This window comes from Doryrhamphus excisus, chromosome 9, assembly GCF_030265055.1.
Source record: "Doryrhamphus excisus isolate RoL2022-K1 chromosome 9, RoL_Dexc_1.0, whole genome shotgun sequence".
Taxonomy (NCBI): Eukaryota; Metazoa; Chordata; class Actinopteri; order Syngnathiformes; family Syngnathidae; genus Doryrhamphus; species Doryrhamphus excisus.
Window position 1 is genome coordinate 19,688,160 of NC_080474.1, and position 19,423 is coordinate 19,707,582.

Below are 19,423 nucleotides of genomic sequence, written 5' to 3' on the forward strand. Positions count from 1 at the left end.
TCAACTGCATGGAGCCACGGCAGCACGTTGCACGCGCTGGGAAACACCCTTTTGTACCGAAATTACGGTAATGGTAATGGTTTAATTTCATTTGAACATGCATCAGATTGCAATTGAACGCATCACATAATCAGTTCACAGTTCCATATGTCCAAAAAGGAGTAGGAAGAAGCAAAGCTTATTAAATCCTCCATTTGATACTTTTACAATCAGTAACTGTTACATTTGTTCACTTCCTGCTTTCCGTAATACAATTTAAGTTTTTTTTTGTTTTTTTTTTTTATTTTTTTTTTTAATTTAAATTTTTTAAAAAACAAAATTTTAAAAATTTTGTAATTTTTTGTCCCGTACAGAAGTACAAGGTGATATGACCATACAATGACATAATGGGTACCATAGTAACTGTCAATATAGTGATATTAGCAAACATCAACTGCTTGTATTGTTTCTTGAATTTGCTATTATTATAATTAAATGTTCCAGTTTATTACCAATTATTACTATCGATTTTAACAAGAAAAACAAATGATCCAGGAACATTTTAATCCTTGTTTATTAGTACAATTTTTGTGACATTTACATGAATGCATCAGAATTAATTCCATCTCAGAGGGGAAGTAAAAAAAAAAAAAAAAATCAGTCATAACTGATAAATTTTTGACGATGAAAGGTCAAGGGTCACATGCGAAACTGCGTCACGAGGTCACACATATGCGTTTGTGGCTGATGCTGCAGCGCCGCTGCCTCCACTACTACTGCTACTACTACTACTTCTGCTACTACTACTACTACTACTACTACTACTACTAATGCTGCTGATCTGTGATTTAGCGCTATCACTGATATCCGTAAAAGGTAGCTTCTTCTTTTGCGGTAAAGCAACGTAAGGATCAGGGAACATGTAAGCAGCGTCGCTTTCAGGGCTGAAAGATACAAAAAATGAATATTAAAATTGTGTTATGTTTCTTAACCTGGAAATGATAACAAACTTTTACCTTGACCGGCATCCTTCCTTCCCTGCGAGGATACTGTAAATGAGACCTCCAACCACAAGCAAGGTGGAGCCCCCCCAGCCGATAAACACACCGACACCTATTTCAAACCTTTAAAGAAGATATGTGCTTTAATAACAGCACCAAACGTTGATACCGTATGATCTGGAATGTCTTACTTACTTCTGTTCTCTGTAGTTCGGGTCTTGGAATTCTGCTCTTATTTTGTTTCCATAGTAGGAGAAAGCTGTCATGGAGCACAAACCTGAAAGAAAAGAGGAATTCAACTGTCACTGTATTAGAGGTACACCTGCAATATGTATAAGAGTTACTATATCAGAGAGCACATGGCAACTGTAAAGCTGAGGTTTATGGTGAATCAATGCCTTACCCCTAAAAGATGCCTAGTAACTAAAACCCACATCATCTTACCTCCAATGAAATAATTCATCCCGCCGGCAAAGGTCACTCTTGCTTTAGCGAGCTCGGACCCCCCAATTTTGGTACACTTCATTCCCACCATGACCAGCACCGAGCCGAAGAACGACAGGATGATGGCGGTGATGATGAGGGCTCGGCACATGTGAATGTCCCCTTCAAGAGAGCACCAAAAGGAGTGTTTTTTATTGTACGCAAGTTAGCATTAGGGCTAAGTGGCACAATGCCCCATCACTTCCAGCAGGTGGTGCTGTTGTGGAAAATGTGTGTTATTTTATCTTGAAGGCATTCTTGCCTGGTCTATCTATTTATAGATATCTATTTATTGATGTATACTGTACTGTACATTTTTTGAGATAAAAAATCATAAATTTCCAAGAATAAAGTTGTCACTTTATGAGACAAAAAGTCATAAATTTCCGAGAATAAAGTTGTAAATTTATGACACAAAAGTCATTAATTTCAGAGAATAAAGTTGTAAATTTATGAGACAAAAAGTCATAAATTTCCTAGAATAAAGTTGTAAATTTTAGAGACAAAAAGCCATAAATTTCAAAGAATCAATTTGTAAATTTATGGGACAAAAAGTCATTAATTTCCAAGAATAAAGTTGTAAATTTATCAGACAAAAAGTCATAAATTTCCAAGAATAAAGTTGTAAATTTATCAGACAAAAAGTCATAAATTTAGAGAATAAAGTTGTAAATTTATGAGACAAAAAGTCATAAATTTCCTAGAATAAATTTGTAAATTTATGAGACAAAAAGTCATTAATTTCCAAGAATAAATTTGTAAATTTATGAGACAAAAAGTCATAAATTTCCAAGAATAAAGTTGTAAATTCATCAGACAAAAAATCATAAATTTCAAGAATAAAGTTGTAAATTTATCAGACAAAAAGTCATAAATTTAGAGAATAAAGTTGTAAATTTATGAGAAAAAAAGTCATAAATTTCCGAGAATAAAGTTGTAATTTTATGAAAAAAAGTCATAAATTTCCAAGAATAAAGTTGTAAATTTATGAGACAAAAAGTCATTAATTTCCAAGAATGAAGTTGTCAATTTATGAGACAAAAAGTCATACATTTCCGAGAATAAAGTGGTAAATTTATGACACAAAAGTCATTAATTTCAGAGAATAAAGTTGTAAATTTATGACACAAAAGTCATTAATTCCAGAGAATAAAGTTGTAAATATTTTGAGACAAAAAGTCATAACTTTCTGAGAATAAAGTTGTACATTTATTAGACAAAAAGTCATAAATTTCAGAGAATAAAATTGTAAATTCATGAGACAAAAAGTCTTAAATTTACGAGAATAAAGTCGTAATATTCCAACGTTCTTCTTCCTTCAGGAAAGCTTTTATTTATAACGTGGCAGCAAAATAGAGCAGTTGAGCACAAACAGATTAGCATGTTTCCGCCTTCCTTATCCCACCCCCCACCCAACAGTCACATAAATGCCCCCCCCCCCCCCTTTTTTATAGCTGTCTCAGGCAATGCATGTAACATAAATATATTTTTGTAAATGTACAGAATTCCAACTTTATTCTTGAAGGTCATATTATTTTAATACTCCGTCATAACAGGCATTTTCTGAGGCAGACATTAAAGGGGGGGGACTTGGGCAAAGGTAATATTACGACTAGTTTTTCGTGAAATGGCGTTGTACTTACAGTTGAGAGCTAGCAAAGATGGGATTCCTTTGCAGTCAGACACACCGGTGGAATCAGACACGCAATCCTTCCACAGGTTGGAGAAGTAGTTGGAGGTGGTGAGGACGATGCTGCCCACCTCAGACCAGGTCCAGATCTCAGTGGGCATGGTGGAACACACCAGGATCCATCCGGACACGCAGACCGCAAAGCAGCCTATCTCTATGTACATCACCACCGTCCTGTAACCCATCTTATTTCTTTTGCTGCGACTCGAAGAAGAAGAAGAAGAAGAAGAAGGTACGTTCAGTCACTCCAGCCAGCAGCGTGTGTGTGCATGCAAACACGACGCCAATGATGATGATGACGGCTTGGCGGGTGCGCCTGTATTTAGTGAGGGTCACCATCATGACGTGTTTGTTGTGTGTAGGAAATCCGAGCACTTACCAGCATGCCCCCAGGGAAAACCCACACAAGCCTGCAAACTCCACACAGAGATTCAAACCCTCCATCTCCTTGCTGTGAGGCCGGCATGCTAGCCGCGCTAGTCTAGTTTACGTTCAAAGACTTGGTAGGAATAATTCAGTCAGACCAGATAGGACAGCTCTAGTCTAGTTCATGCTCAAAGATATGATAGGAATAATCCAGTCGGACTAGATAGGACAGCCCTAGTCGAGTTCATGTTCAAAGACTTGGTAGGAATAAATCAGACAGACTAGATAGGACAGCCCTAGTCTAGTTCATACTCAAAGGCTTGGTAGGACACACATACCAGTCAGACTAGATAGGACAGCTCTAGTCTAGTTCATACTCAAAGACTTTTTAAGAATAATCCAGTCAGACTAGATAGGACAGCTCTAGTCTAGTTCATACTCAAAGACTTGGTAGGACACACATACCAGTCAGACTAGATAGGACAGCTCTAGTCTAGTTCATGCTCAAAGACTTGGTAGGACACACATACCAGTCAGACTAGATAGGACAGCTCTAGTCTAGTTCATACTCAAGACTTAGTAGGACACACATACCAGTCAGACTAGATAGGACAGCTCTAGTCTAGTTCATACTCAAGACTTAGTAGGACACACATACCAGTCAGACTTGATAGGACCGCTCTAGTCTAGTTCATGCTCATAGACTTGGTAGGACACACATACCAGTCAGACTAGATAGGACAGCTCTAGTCTAGTTCATACTCAAAGACTTTTTAGGAATAATCCAGTCAGACTAGATAGGACAGCTCTAGTCTAGTTCATACTCAAAGACTTTTTAAGAATAATCCAGTCAGACTAGATAGGACAGCTCTAGTCTAGTTCATACTCAAAGACTTGGTAGGACACACATAAAGACTTGGTAGGACACACATACCAGTCAGACTAGATAGGACAGCTCTAGTCTAATTCATACTCATTTACTTGGTAGGACACACATACCAGTCAGACTAGATAGGACAGCTCTAGTCTAGTTCATACTCAAGACTTAGTAGGACACACATACCAGTCAGACTAGATAGGACAGCTCTAGTCTAGTTCATACTCAAGACTTAGTAGGACACACATACCAGTCAGACTTGATAGGACCGCTCTAGTCTAGTTCATGCTCATAGACTTGGTAGGACACACATACCAGTCAGACTAGATAGGACAGCTCTAGTCTAGTTCATACTCAAAGACTTTTTAGGAATAATCCAGTCAGACTAGATAGGACAGCTCTAGTCTAGTTCATACTCAAAGACTTTTTAAGAATAATCCAGTCAGACTAGATAGGACAGCTCTAGTCTAGTTCATACTCAAAGACTTGGTAGGACACACATAAAGACTTGGTAGGACACACATACCAGTCAGACTAGATAGGACAGCTCTAGTCTAATTCATACTCATTTACTTGGTAGGACACACATACCAGTCAGACTAGATAGGACAGCTCTAGTCTAATTCATACTCAAAGACTTTTTAGGAATAATCCAGTCAAACTAGATAGGACAGCTTTAGTCTAGTTCATGCTCATATACTTGGCAGGACACACACCAGTCCAAAAGTCATAATTTAATGAATAGAGCTGAAATAGTCAGAAAAAATATTTGATATTTTGTGAGAAAAATACCATAATTCTGTCAATAAAGCGACAATACAATTTTACAGTTTTTTCCTTGTAATTTTATTTGATTTTTTTTCACCTTATTCCAAATACAGAAATGGGAACTAAACAAATACATCCCTTTTAGACATCTTCTCAGGTGTTGTTGCAGATATTTTGGATATTTTAGAGCTGCTGGATCTTCCTGTGGTATAGTACGTTCCATAGAGTCTGGAGGGTCTGTAGGAGGGTCTGTAGGAGGGTCTGTAGGAGGGTCTGTAGTAGCCCGTGTAAAAGCTTCTTCCTTGTGAACGAGGATCCATGTAGGTGCCTCCTCCGTAGGCGTAGATCACCCTCCTGCAGGACCAAACATGCATAAACATTACCGAGAAAGACACTGAAATAAAGTCCTGGGATACCTTTTGGGTATGAGGACTCTGTAGACTGTGACGGCGTAAAAGACCGCTCCGAGAAGAATGAAAAAACTTCCGACTAGTCCCAGAAATATTGGAGGTCCTAGATCGTATCTGGGGTTGGTTCCAATGCAAAATGGATGTTATTATTAGCATCATTTTCATAGTTAGTATGTGATAGACGAGCGTACCGCAGGACTCCAGGTGCCAAGCTAGGAGCAAAGGACGTCCTGGCGATCCTGTTGATGTATAAGCAGTAGGCCGCAATGTCTGACATGCCTGTGCGCATGGACGGTAGAGCAAACGTGAGGGCAAAACAGGAGCAGGAAGAAAAGCAGACTTTCTTCGAGTTGCGCTCACCGCCTACGAAATGAAAGACGGCTCCTGCCAACAGCATCTTGTCCTTGTTCTCCTGCTCCCCGCCAATGTAGGTGCACTCCATGCCCAGGAAGCACAGCACGGCGGCGAAGAAGCCCAACGTCAGGCCGCACATCAGCAAGCCTCGCACACCCTGAACATACGCTAGCACAAATGACGAAACACTGTTAAAAACATCTTATATACTGAAAGAAAATGCTAACTTTTTCTTTTTTATAATGAATGCAGAGCAGTGATAATTTTTTAATTTTTAATTTTTAATTTTTAATTTTTAATTTTTAATTTTTAATTTTTAATTTTTAATTTTTAATTTTTAATTTTTAATTTTTAATTTTTAATTTTTAATTTTTAATTTTTTTTAATTTTTTTATTTTTAATTTTTAATTTTATTTTTATTTTTATTGTTATTTTTATTTTTATTTTTATTTTTATTTTTATTTTTATTTTTATTTTTATTTTTATTTTTATTTTTATTTTTATTTTTATTTTTATTTTTATTTTTATTTTTATTTTTTTATTTTTTATTTTTTTATTTTAATATTTAATTTAATTCAGATTTTACCATGCAAGAATCAATCTACTATATCTATCAAGCTAAAAAAAACATTTAATTTATTTTAACTAGCTATTTAATTTATTAATGTATTTATTAAAAACAATTATGTGAGATTTTTGAGGAATAAAGTTGTACATTTCAGAGAAAAAAGTTGTACATTTATGAGGAAAAAAGTAATACTAAAGTCATACATTTACCAAAGAAAAGTCTTAAATTAATATAAAATCATTCACTGGAATAAAATCATAAATCTACAAAAAAAAATGTAAATTTACAAGAAACATGACATGAACAATGTCCTACATGTATTAGAATAAAACTGTAACTTTATGAGAAAGAAACTCATAATTTTACTAGATTAAAGTCATACATTTCTGAGAAATGTGGTAATATAATAAGAATAAATCTACTCAAATAATGTTATAAATTTACCAGATTTAGAAGAATAAAGTAATACATTCCTGACTCGATTGTCATAATATTATGACTTTCTTTTTTGTAAATTGATAACTTTTCTTGTAGTCAATTTTTGAGTTTTTTCCTCATAAAATGACAACTTTATTCTTGTAAATTTATATTTTATTTTTATAATAAAAGTAGCTACTAGCTACTAGCTACTAGCTACTAGCTACTACTAGCTAACATCTTACATGACAACACTGACCACCAAATGGCAGGCTAAAACACAAGTCAAAATGGAAGACAATACTTAACCAAACAAGTAAAAATCAATAAATACGTGTTAAAAATAGAATTTGTTGGTTGAAAATACACAGAAGATGTACGTATGTGTATATATACAAAAGATAAACACATGTAAGAAGTCTAGCTAGCTTGCTGGCTACCTGGAAATGACAAACAACAAGCTAAGCGACAGGCAAAAAAAAGTGAGGTAATAGTTTGAAAAAGTTAAAATATGACTTCAAAAAGTAACATTTGCTTGAAACAATTACACATTTCTATACCTACTGACTGTCACATCATTAAAAAAAATATATATAAACACATTAAAAAAATTTAGCCTAGCTAGTTGTTTATGTCACATGACATGGCAGATTAAAAACTGACCATAACTAGGAAAGTGAAAATACATTTCTAAATATATTCTTGACATGAAACTTTAACTTAATTTAAAGGTGCAACATTTATTTATTCATGTGACGTGTCGTATGTTTCTTCTAAGAATATAGCTGAGTATGTGAAAAATGGATGCCATGTACTGTACATGAATGAAGTATGTCAATACAAAGGAAAGCATCCTTACTGCTGACGCTCCACAACACAGGGAAATCTCTACAGTTGGTCACCGCCGTGGAGTCCGTGAAGCAGTCCTTCCATAGATTGGACCAGAACCAGGCCACCTTGATGATGTAAGACCCCCCCTGGCCTCCTATTTGAGTGATCCTCCAGAAGTCCATAGCCATGGTGCAGAGCACAAACAGCCAACCCAGCGTCGATATCAGGAAGCCACACACTTGAATAAAACGCTTATTCATTTTACAGAAAAAGATGTCGTCGGGTGGTGTCAGCAAGTGGAGCAGACAAAATGTGTGTGTGTATATGTGTGTGTGTGTGTGTGTGATCAGTGTTGATGAGGGTTCCGGACCTGACTGATGTGTGTTTACTGTCAACATGTTGGAGTGTGTCATCACACCACGTCTAGCTGATTTGGGGTGTCCAAACTTTTTCCACCCGAGGGCCACATAATACAGAAAAATACAAAGTCCCAGGCCGCACATAAGACGCTAAAAACACAGAATAGACACACAATCATAATTCAAGTTGTTTTAATTTAATGCACAAACAGTCTTCTGTGAAAAGAATCAGCGTAACATATACATATCCAAACACCGCAGTATAAAACAAAAGTTAATAGTTATATCAATCATGTGTTTAAGACAATGCACTTAAATATAATGTACAAGCAGCAAAACAATAAATACTTAATTACATTTCCTACAAATTTGTGTTTTGTTTTTGTTTTCTTTTATCTGGGAAAAAAGAAGATGATGTAATCTTACATTTTGTATGCATGACTTGGGCATTTAAAAAAAAAAAAAATTCACCCCCCCCCAAAAAAAAGAACATTATTTTTTATTGTTTTTTTGTATATTGAAGGTGTTTTTAAGGTGAAAACAACCAAACAAATGAAGTTAAATAGACACACTGTATCCCAAAAAGTCTTGTTTTCAACTTCAAAAATGACATTTTTTAAAATTAATTCATTAATTTTCTACCGCTTATCCTCATGAGGGTTGTGGGGGTGCTGGGATTATTTTTTATTTTTTATTTTTTATTTTTTTGTATTTTGAAGGTGTTTTTAAGGTGAAAACAAACAAACAAATGAAGTTAAATAGATACTCTGTATCCAAAAAAAGTCTTGTTTTCAACTTCAAAAATTTTTATTAATTAAATTTTTTTTTTTAAATTAATTAATTCATTTTCTACCGCTTATCCTCACGAGGGTCACGGGGGTGCTGGAGCCTATCCCAGCTGTCTTTGGGGCGGGGTACACCCCGGACTGGTGGCCAGCCAATCACAGGGCACATATAGACAAACAACCATTCACACTCACATTCATACCTATGGACAATTTGGAGTCGCTAATTAACCTAGCATGTTTTTGACATGCAAACACCACACAGAGATGGCCGAGGGTGGGATTGAACCCGGGTGTCCTAGCTGTGAGGCCTGCGTGCTAACCACTCGTTCACCGTGCAGCCAAGTTCATACCATTCATTCATTCATTTTCTACCACTTGTCCTCACGAGGGTCGCGGAGGTGCTGGAGCCTATCCCAGGTGTCTTTGGGGCGAGAGGTGGGGTACACCCTGGACTGGTGGCCAGCCAATCACAGGGCACATATAGACAAACAACCATTCACACTCACATTCATACCTATGGACAATTTGGAGTCGCTAATTAACCTAGCATGTTTTTGGAATGTGGGAGGAAACCGGAGTACCCGAAGAAAACCCACGCATGCACGGGGAGAACATGCAAACTCCACACAGAGATAGCCGAGGGTGGGATTGAACCCGGGTGTCCTAGCTGTGAGGCCTGCGTGCTAACCACTCGTTCACCGTGCAGCCAAGTTCATACCATTTATTAATTCATTTTCTACCGCTTGTCCTCACGAGGGTCGCGGAGGTGCTGGAGCCTATCCCAGGTGTCTTTGGGGCGAGAGGCGGGGTACACCCTGGACTGGTGGCCAGCCAATCACAGGGCACATATAGACAAACAACCAGTCACACTCACATTCATACCTATGGACAATTTGGAGTCGCCAATTAACCGAGCATGTTTTTGGAATGTGGGAGGAAACCGGAGTACCCGCAGAAAACATGCAAATTCGGTTCTCCTAGCTGTGAGGTCTGCGCGCTAACCACTCGTCCACCGTGCAGCCTAACCTTTTTTTTAATAAATCAGAAAAACAATTGAAAGTCATTTTTGTTGTTTTTCTGATAATAAAGAAGAAACCAAAACATGAAGGGGTTACATTCTAAATCTGTTGATATATTCTGATATATTCCGGAATTTTTTTCAGTTTCTTGAGTAAATTAAAAATCAGGAGAACGAACCAATATTTCATTTTTGTTTGTTTTGACCAAAAACAGAAGGGTTTTGCGATAAAGTCATCCCTCGTTTATCACAGTCAACTGGGATATTAAGCATGCACGTGTCGGTATATCGAGACCGGCAAAATTAGCAACTTTGTTATTATTTATTATGCAATGAATTGATGTATTGATTATTGTGACAGGCCTATAATAATTTAAAAAATAAAAGGAAAAGAAAGCATTTTACCAGAAAACAAGGAAAGGCAGTAACTAATTCACCCGGTGTTAAACAAACACATTCCCCGCGGCAAGCTGTTACCGTTTTTTTACAGTATCTCACATGACTCACCGGTGGCTTTATTAATATTCACATCATTTACACGTATACGTTCTTATCAAAGTTGGGGGCCCTGGAGGAGCTGCTGTAGTCAGGGGGCGGCCGTTGGCTTATAGACTTCCCTCTTTGGTATGAGGAGATATGAGAATGCGAGGCGGCGCCTTTGTAGGTGTAGTCCGTATGGCTGCGGGTGTACAAAAACACGCATACGAAGATGAACCGGCCTGTTTTCTAAACGCGTATCCAAATGATGACGACTGACCTTTTCTTTGAACAGTCAGCCACGGAGAAGCAGAGCACGCCTCCTCCAAGAACACAGAGGACAGAACCCGCCCAGCCGATGAAGAGCGCCGCTCCCAGTTCATACCTAAAAGGAAGCAGAACAATTTTTAATATTCTTGCAATGACGCTGATTAAGATTCGAATTCAATAGTAAGGAACGTCTTACTTCTGAGCCACAAACATTGGGTTGAAAAAGTCTGACGTTATTCTGTGAGCATAAAGAGAGCATGCCGAAAGTGAACACAGACCTGAGGGAAAATACAAGAAGAACATATTACAAAGTCTCTCATACTCATCTTATACAGAATGATGGCAGGCTGCAAACTGAAAGTAAATGATTCATCTACCTGTACTCATGCATATGCGTCCACTTAAAAGTACACGTCCTTTTTTGAGTTGAGAAAGGACACACGATGTCCCTTCTTTTGTTTCCGTGTGAATGAAAAATAGTCTGTTAAATGTGGATGTTAAATGTGTACTTTTACAACCAGTAACTGTTACATTTGTTCACTTCCTGCTTTCCTAATAAATTAAATTAAATTAAATTAAATTAAATTAAATTAAATTAAATTAAATTAAATTAAATTAAATTAAATTAAATTAAATTAAATTAAATTTTAAATTTTAAATTTTAAATTTTAAATTTTAAATTTTAAATTTTAAATTTTATTTAATTTGAAAATACACACCAGAATACACACTGGAGAAAAACGTTTTACTTTTTAATTAAATTAAATTTATTAAATTTATTAAATTAAATTAAATTAAATTTTAAATTTTAAATTTTAAATTTTAAATTTTAAATTTTGAATTTTGAATTTTGAATTTTGAATTTTAAATTTAAAATTTTTAATTTAATTTAATTTAATTTAATTTAATTTAATTTAATTTAATTTAATTTAATTTAATTTAATTTAATTTAATTTAATTTAATTTAATTTAATTTAATTTAATTTAATTTAATTTAATTTAATAACGATATCAGCAAATTTAAGTATTTGTGATTTTAGAAATAAGGAGTTAGTATGTTCTCTGTAGGCGGCATTATGAATTATCCTTACTAGCCTTTTTTGCAGTACATTTAGCGAGTGAAGATTGCTTTTATAGTTATTAGCCCATATTTCCACACAATAAGTAAGATATGATAGAACCAGAGAGCAATGATGGCTGTCCTCACTAGTGGTCTAGCTTTGGTGTTCAGACTCCAAATGTGACTTTATTTTTACCATGGTAACATTTTGTCTTCAAAACATACAAGCAATGCGGTTAGTTTGGAGCTCTTTTCTGTCCCACAGGGAAACTACAATTGGCGATCACATTTATGAGGTACGAGTTTGGTTTTTTTTGTTTTTTTGAAAACCATGACAAAGTGTTAGGGCCACATTGAAAAAAAAAACAACTTTTTTTCTTGTAACTTTCAGACTTTTTTCTTGAAATCTGTAAAAAAAAATGTAAGTCTGGAGCCGTGGGTGGCCACAATTTGACCCCGGAAGTAATTATTTCTTTATTTGGTGTTTCCTATGGGGAAAAATAGTCATGAAATCAGAACCTCATCACGGAATTTTCAACTTTGGAGGTTCCACTATAGCTAGCAGTGGAACCTTTCACCACTAACTATGCATTGTGACTTAGACTAATGATCTAGTTCTCAACTAGAACATTGAAAGATAGCTATGATTTAGTTTGATCTAGTTTGATCTGATTTCATTCATTAATAATCGCGGGGGTTGCTGGAGCCTATCCCAGCTGTCATCCGGCGAGAGGCGGGGTACACCCTAATAATAGTGGCCAGCCAATCACAGCTTTTTCCCCCTACTTTATCATGTCATGGCTGACTACATGGACTGTTAAGGTAATATAATGTAAGGCAATGTCCCATTAATGTAACATTACTGATGCCTAGTGACCGGAATACTACATATGACTTGAGCCTATCCCAGGGACACCCTGGACTGGTGACCAGCCAATCACAGGGCACATATAGACAAACAACCATTCACACTCACATTCATACCTATCGACAATTTGGAGTCGCTAATTAGCGTAGCATGTTTTTGAAAACCCACACATGCACGGGGAGAACATGCAAACTCCACACAGAGATAGCTGAGGGTGGAATTGAACCCGGGTGTCCTGGCTGTGAGACCTGCGTGCTAACCACTCAACCACGATGCAGCCCATCTTACATTGTTGACAATGAAAAAGGTTCCATTCTGTCTTACCGCTGAGAATAAAATTGACACCGGCAAAGCATGCGATCCTGGCTTTGGTCTTGTCGCTTCCTCCTATTTTGGTACATTTCATCCCCACCAGAGCAAACACGGTCCCAAAAAAGCCCAGACAAACCGCAGCGATCATCAATCCCCTGCAGGCTTGGATGTAGCCTGCAAACACAAACAAACATACAGAGGTCGCGTCATGTCGCGCACAACGCCAACACGCTATTGACCTTTCGTCACATCGAGCAATTTGTCACAAGATGGCTGTTTTCAGTGAGCTCGGCATCGAACCGCCCGTTTAGATGTCATTTGAAGGCAAAAATTGAAACTAGTGAGCCGTGGTGGAAAGCGCCCGAGGCTCACCGTGAGTCTTCTTTATAGCCTTCGAGCTTCTTGAAGTGGAGCTAAACACTCACTCATTTGAAAGTTTGATTCCCAAGACTAGAAATCGGCTTCAATTTGAGTCCATCAAAGGAACAACACAACAAAACATGAAGCATTACGAAAATAAAAGATAAGCTGACCGTCCAACGCCAGCATGGAAGGAAAGTCTTTGCAGTTGGAGACCCCGGTTGAGTCCGTGACGCATGTCTTCCACAGGTTAGACCAATAGGTCGCTGTGGTGATCACCGTCCCATCCAACGAGGACACCTTCCAGTAGTCTGTGGGCAGGGTGGAGGACACTAGAACCCATCCCGAGGTGGCGACGGCAAAGGCCAGAATCTCCTGATACATGTTGCTCGGACTGCTGTGTTCCGACTGCTCCGATTACGTCGGCAGAGACCAAAGTTTTTGATTAATGGTTGCCAGACTGTTGAAAATGTACCCGGGTTGAGTGGATAAACTGCCATGGATGGTTAATGTGTCTCCGATTGTCGGAGTTTGGACCATGTGGTCCTCGGGAAAGGGTGACTCGTGTTCAAGGACCATGAAGGATGAGCGGATGGTGCACGTCATGGCGTTTATGACTAAAGCAGGGGTCAGCAACCAACGGCTCCTGAGCCGAATGTGGTTCTTCAGGCTCTCCGTTGTGGCTTTTTTTTAACACCCGAGTGGGGAAAATAATAATAATAATAATGATGATGATGATGATGATGATGATGATGATGATGATGATGATGATGATGATGATGATGATGATGATGATGATAATAATAATAATAATAATAAAAAAAAATAAAAATAAAAATAAAAATAAAAATAAAAATAAAAATAAAAATAAAAATAAAAATAAAAATAAAAATAAAAATAAAAATAAAAATAAAAATAAAAATAAAAATAAAAATAAAAATAAAAATAAAAATAAAAATAAAAATAAAAATAAAAATAAAAATAAAAATAAAAAAAATTGAAATTGAAAATGAAAATGAAAATAAAAATAAAAATAAAAATAAAAATAAAAATAAAAATAAAAATAAAAATAAAAATAAAAATAAAAATAAAAATAAAAATAAAAATAAAAATAAAAATAAAAATAAAAATAAAAATAAAAATAAAAATAAAAATAAAAATAAAAATAAAAATAAAAATAAAAATAAAAATAAAAATAAAAATAAAAATAAAAATAAAAATAAAAATAAAAATAAATAAAAATAAAATAAAATAAAAAAATAAATAAATAAAAATTAAAAAAATAAAATAAAAATAAAAAAAAAATAATAATAATAATAATAACATTTTATATAATAATAACATTTTATTTGTATAGCGCTTTTCAAAATACTCAAAGACACTTTACAGAAGAATGGAGTTGAATATAAGCAAGTAAACAGAGTAAAAGATACATTAAAATACAACATTCATCCGTTAATACACAGTTAAAACATGAGTAAAAGCGGGGGCTAAAAAGTACACGTCTTTGTAATGACCCCAAAAAATCCCACATTTTGTGAGACCATGAATGCATCCCGGCCGAGTTCTGCGCAGACAGGATGCTATTTGGTTCTCTCTCAGAGTTGTAAACATGGAGGAAAAAAAAGTCATACTTTCGCAGTACTGTGGCACACTAAACATATCAGATAAGTATTTTACACATACATTTATGTAATTAATCTTCAATACTAGCAAGAGTACTTTTCTTATCTGAACTACTTTGATACCCCAAAATTCCCTCCATATTTGATGGCCAAAACCGTAAAGTAAACGGTAAGTTTACAGTAATTTACACATAGTTTTTTTGCCAGAAAATCTTACAATTGTTGCAAAAAAAACCACATACTGGTAATCATGCTATATGCTGTTTCTAATATTGTGCTAATGTTAGCATTTAAACAGTGATGTCTTGAAAAAGACAAATATATGTGTAATATTTGTACATCTATTAATGTTTTTTTGTATGTATGAGGTACTCACCGTCCAGGTTCAAGATGGTGTGATGCGGCCTACAGTGCAGCGCTCCGATGGCGTTCCCGGCACAGTTGTTCCACAGTCCCTGCAGCACCCATGTAGCCGTGATGACTGACGATGCCCGGCTGGTGGCCCTCCATTCATTGGACACCGTAGCGCCAATCGTGGCCCCGAGTCCTCCCAGGCCACTGAGAAACGCCAGAATCTGCAAGGCGGACATTTGCCTACTTTGAGAATCGAACGTGCTGTTTTTTAGCAGAAGAAATCCACACACAATCACCCGCCAGACAGGTAAATTACACTTTGGACATGTGTTTCACGGGGATGATTTACAGACGGGGACATGTCTCATGGTCGAGGATGGACACAACGGACCTCACGAGTCAAACAGTAATCAAAGTCATGGAGAGGAGTTAGTTATTAGAGTTTGCTAAAATACCTCCTTTGTGTCCCCAAGTGTCTCGGTCTAAAAATAAGACCATGTGTCACTTTAACACAAACAATAATAATGAGTGAGCTTTCAATGGAAGCCGTGTGGCAAAGTCCACTTACTGGTTTATCATTCATTCATTTATTTATTCATTCATTCATTCATTTCAGGGCACTGAAATATTCAGAAAGTGGATCATTTCCAATGTAAGGGTGGGAGGTCTATGCAACTCATTTTTTGCTGTGGGACACATTTTCAGACTTACTATTATTCATACCTGTCTGGGTGTCCGTTTGTCCATTTTTCACGTTTTATTTCATGTTTTTAAATAAATATTTCAACTTTCTTCCTGTAATTAGTTTCTTTTTAATATTATTTTTTAATGATCATAATATTTTGACATTGATGTCCCACCATTATAACTATATATTATTAATATTCTTATATTACATATTCTTATATTATATATTATTATTAGTAGTAGCAGTAGTAGTATGATTATTATATTATGATTATGATGATGATGATTATTATTAAGACTATTATGTAATTTAAATTTGTTAGTAATTAGTAAGCAATTGATTGTAACTATAATTACTTTCTTTTAATATTATTTTTTAATGATCATGATGATGATTATTATTACTTATTATTACTGTTATGTAATTGTAATTATTTAGTAATTAATTGTAGTAGTAGTAGTATTTGATTATGATTATGATGATGGTTATTATTATTATTATTAATATTATTAAGACTATTATGTAATTGTAATTAGCAATTAGTTAGTAATTAATTGTAACTGTAATCACTTTCTTTTAATATTATTTTTTAATGATCAGAATATTTTGACATTGTTATCCTACCATTATAACTATATATTATTAATGTCCTTATATTACATATTCTTATATTAAATATGATTATTATTATTATTATTAGTAGTAGTAGTATGATGATGATGATGATGATGATGATGATGATTATTAGACTGTTATGTAATTGTAATTAGTTAGTAATTAATTGTAGTAGTAGTATTATGATTATTATGATTATGATGGTTATTATTATTATTATGACTATTATGTAATCGTAATTAGTTAGTGATTAATTGTAACAGTAATTACTTTATTTTAATATTATTTTTTAATGATCAGAATATTTTGACACTGTTATCCTACCATTATAACTATATTATTAATATTATTCTATTACATATTCTTATATTATATTATATATTATTATTATTATTAGACTGTTATGTAATTGTAATTAGTAATTAATTGCAGCTTTAAATAAATAAAAACATATGAATTACTAAATCGGTACACAAACTTCAAAGTAGTTTATATTATTGAAAACTATCCGCACATTGTGTCAACTATCCATTCCAACAAATTGTTAGCAGCGTTTACTTTAAATAAATGTCATTTTATCTATGACGTCACCATTTTAGCAACATCATAACACGTTTGCTCGGCGCTAGTCTCTGAGTCACCAGCAGATGACGCCAAACTTCACCTCTAAACGTCCCCTGTGTTGTGTTCGCCACTTTGTAAAAGTAATCACGTCTGAGTCAAACAAATAAACAAATAATCTCTCACCCCTGCTGTTTATTTTTTTTTCATATATACGTCAGCATCTTTCGGTGTGTTTTACCACTTCCAGTATACTTCCAATTTCTGCGGGGTGACTTCCGCCTGAGTTAAGTAGTCCTTGATTGATTGACACCTCTGCCAGACAGTCACAGCAGGACATGGGCGTGACTACAACACACATACACGCCCCCCTGCACGCGCTACTTGGCTGCCAATGCCGGCCGCTTTCTAGAAACAAGCGGTCCTCTCTGCTCTTAACATATGTAATATTTCCATAAACTCGCCAACAAACTGTTTTTCTTCCTCTAACTTTCTCTTAGCGCGGAAGCAGAAAAAGTCCCCCGTGTTGCTTCCCAAGTAACATGGAAGCTCGGCGGAAAGACAGCAAGGATAATCCGTTGGTAAAGGCTAATCTTCTTTCCAAGATTTTCTTCTGGTAAGAAAACAGCCGTGTCTGACACACACCTGTATGTGATGGCAGGTAGCCGCACAAGTACCATCCATACATCTTATAGTTGTATGTTTATATGTCTACAGAGGTGTTTTTATCCTAAAATAAAGATTAAAGTAGTCACATTTAGTACTTAGCATTAGTACGGCTCACGAGACACTTATTTTAAGGTATAGCTAATAATAATAATATGCATTTTCCATAGTCAGGAAGTAGCCACATTGCTCCAATTGGGACATGTAGTAAGTACTAATGTACTAATGTGTCAATTTTGTCTCTTTTTGAGCTGTGGAAAATGTTTTCCTTAAAATATGTCATCATTATGCATTTTTGAATCGTTGTCATACATGAAGGTGCTCGAAATCGCCATGTCATTCGCTAATGCTAACCATTAGCATATCCCATATATGGGATTTCCTGTTGAAATTAGCATCGAGTTAGATTATTTATTTTCATGCATTAGTTGTATCTTTGTATCTATGCAATACTTTGTTTTTATATTCAGTATAGTTACTCCAGACTCCATTCTCTGTGCAATATTAAGGCTCTAAATGCAATATACTAAGTACTATGTGAAGTATTTCTATAATGCCTCATATTAACTCACTAGCAAGATATCAGTGTATAGACTGGTCATATATTTCATCTTGTTTCATATTATCTGCATACTGTATTTGTATAAAACTGTTGATTTTGTTAATACTTGGGTTGTTTATATTGTTTATTTTTCCATATTTTTCTACATTGTGTATTTTGTACTGCTTAACTGATTCTGTACTTTTGTATAAGTCAGAATTTACATAATTTTTCAATTTTACAGTTCAATCTAATGACATTCAAAACACAGAAACGCACATTATTATTCACTTATAATGTGTTGACTACTCTGTACCGTTACCTCAATTAGTTGCCATAATTATAATAATTGTGTGACTTGGTGTGTTGGTTTTGTAGTTGGTTAAATCCCCTCTTCAGGATCGGCTACAAGAGGAGACTGGAAGAAGATGACATGTACAAGGTTCTCCCCGAGGATGCTTCTGACAGACTTGGGGATGAGTTACAGTGGTAAGAATGACTCTTTTTGAACATTCTATAAAGTGTCTGGTGCGTCAAAGAACCATGTCTAAGTATGTAATAGCACCCTAATAACGAATAATACAGCGATTCAATTACGGAAAATAAAATAACAACATGAAAGTCATCCCTTTTTAAGCTGGAGCCTATATTAGCTGGCTTTAGGCACCCTGTCAGCGTACGTACTATATAGGCAAACACGCACACACACACGCACACCTCAGGACAATTTGCAGCCTGCAGTTAAGTCCCTGGAGAAAAAACAAATAATTGCAAATATTTATCCGGAACGGCTGCAGAATTCCATGAAAATATTCAAAACAAGCAGTACGGCAACCATAATACTGAAACTATTGTGATTAAATGAATACCTACTCTTGACAGTGATCATTGCTATCATTTTAGATTGGATCTAAAGCAGGGGTCTCAAACTCAATTTACTTGGGGGCCACTGGGCAAGGCTGGGCCGCATCAGGTTTTCAAAAAAAAAAAAACGCATTTATTAAAAACAGAAAAATATACAAACTTTTTCAGTGCTTTGGTTCCGATTTTCTACAATAAAAGCTCTGATAAAACATTATATTGTTCTCAAATATTTTAATTTTTATTTTTCTGCACA

General features: G+C 35.3%; 4 protein-coding genes across 7 annotated transcripts in view; 1 reads left to right on the plus strand and 3 right to left on the minus strand.

The window, feature by feature from the left end:
- Positions 1-537: 537 nt before the first annotated feature.
- Positions 538-3,400, minus strand: LOC131135952 (claudin-10-like). The gene is made up of 5 exons (XM_058082386.1): positions 3,107-3,400; positions 1,425-1,586; positions 1,176-1,257; positions 996-1,103; positions 538-923 (listed from the first exon to the last, which is right to left on the minus strand). Exons 1-5 carry the CDS (start codon positions 3,336-3,338, stop codon positions 704-706), a joined length of 804 nt encoding a protein of 267 aa, XP_057938369.1. The 5' UTR covers positions 3,339-3,400; the 3' UTR covers positions 538-703.
- A 1,844-nt stretch (positions 3,401-5,244) lies between these two features.
- On the minus strand, positions 5,245-8,100 carry LOC131135816 (claudin-10). Of its 2 annotated transcripts, XM_058082122.1 has the most exons (5): positions 7,773-8,100; positions 5,935-6,096; positions 5,766-5,853; positions 5,581-5,688; positions 5,245-5,518 (listed from the first exon to the last, which is right to left on the minus strand). In XM_058082122.1, the coding sequence occupies exons 1-5, from the start codon at positions 8,002-8,004 to the stop codon at positions 5,287-5,289; spliced, it is 822 nt and encodes a 273-aa protein (XP_057938105.1). In that variant the 5' UTR covers positions 8,005-8,100; the 3' UTR covers positions 5,245-5,286. The 2 variants fall into 2 exon arrangements, with proteins under 2 accessions (XP_057938105.1, XP_057938104.1); XM_058082121.1 differs by having other exon boundaries at positions 5,766-6,096.
- Positions 8,101-9,827: 1,727 nt separating this feature from the next.
- On the minus strand, positions 9,828-15,471 carry LOC131135818 (claudin-10-like). Of its 2 annotated transcripts, none has more exons than XM_058082123.1 (5): positions 15,258-15,471; positions 12,909-13,070; positions 10,853-10,934; positions 10,667-10,771; positions 9,828-10,588 (listed from the first exon to the last, which is right to left on the minus strand). In XM_058082123.1, exons 1-5 carry the CDS (start codon positions 15,469-15,471, stop codon positions 10,444-10,446), a joined length of 708 nt encoding a protein of 235 aa, XP_057938106.1. In that variant the 3' UTR covers positions 9,828-10,443. The 2 variants fall into 2 exon arrangements, with proteins under 2 accessions (XP_057938106.1, XP_057938107.1); XM_058082124.1 differs by lacking the exon at positions 15,258-15,471 and adding an exon at positions 13,430-13,640 and having other exon boundaries at positions 9,828-10,571; positions 10,656-10,771.
- A 2,010-nt stretch (positions 15,472-17,481) lies between these two features.
- Positions 17,482-19,423, plus strand: part of LOC131136286 (ATP-binding cassette sub-family C member 4-like) — a 56,633-nt gene continuing 54,691 nt past the window's right edge. The window contains exons 1-2 of one of the 2 annotated variants that reach the window (XM_058082974.1): positions 17,482-17,715; positions 18,685-18,795. In XM_058082974.1, coding sequence (XP_057938957.1) covers positions 17,642-17,715; positions 18,685-18,795 — 185 coding nt within the window. In that variant the 5' untranslated portion in view covers positions 17,482-17,641. Of the gene's footprint in view, positions 17,716-17,793; positions 17,973-18,684; positions 18,796-19,423 lie in introns of those variants that run through there. The other variant, XM_058082975.1, reaches the window with a different exon arrangement.

What these genes read in the sequence shown, in the direction of transcription:
- LOC131135952 (XM_058082386.1), bottom strand. Translation starts at nt 3,338, where the DNA reads ATGGGTTACAGGACGGTGGTGATGTACATAGAGATAGGCTGCTTTGCG. An exon ending in ATCTTTGCTAGCTCTCAACT is followed by an intron (nt 1,587 to 3,106) that starts GTAAGTACAACG and finishes GCTCTCTTGAAG; the next exon opens with GGGACATTCACATGTGCCGA. An exon ending in CCGAACTACAGAGAACAGAA is followed by an intron (nt 1,104 to 1,175) that starts GTAAGTAAGACA and finishes TCTTCTTTAAAG; the next exon opens with GTTTGAAATAGGTGTCGGTG.
- LOC131135816 (XM_058082121.1), bottom strand. Translation starts at nt 8,004, where the DNA reads ATGAATAAGCGTTTTATTCAAGTGTGTGGCTTCCTGATATCGACGCTG. An exon ending in TTGGCACCTGGAGTCCTGCG is followed by an intron (nt 5,689 to 5,765) that starts GTACGCTCGTCT and finishes AACCAACCCCAG; the next exon opens with ATACGATCTAGGACCTCCAA. An exon ending in AGAGTCCTCATACCCAAAAG is followed by an intron (nt 5,519 to 5,580) that starts GTATCCCAGGAC and finishes TTGGTCCTGCAG; the next exon opens with GAGGGTGATCTACGCCTACG.
- LOC131135818 (XM_058082123.1), bottom strand. Translation starts at nt 15,471, where the DNA reads ATGTCCGCCTTGCAGATTCTGGCGTTTCTCAGTGGCCTGGGAGGACTC. An exon ending in CACCATCTTGAACCTGGACG is followed by an intron (nt 13,071 to 15,257) that starts GTGAGTACCTCA and finishes TTGTGTTTGCAG; the next exon opens with GCTACATCCAAGCCTGCAGG. An exon ending in TGTCAATTTTATTCTCAGCG is followed by an intron (nt 10,935 to 12,908) that starts GTAAGACAGAAT and finishes ATTTTCCCTCAG; the next exon opens with GTCTGTGTTCACTTTCGGCA.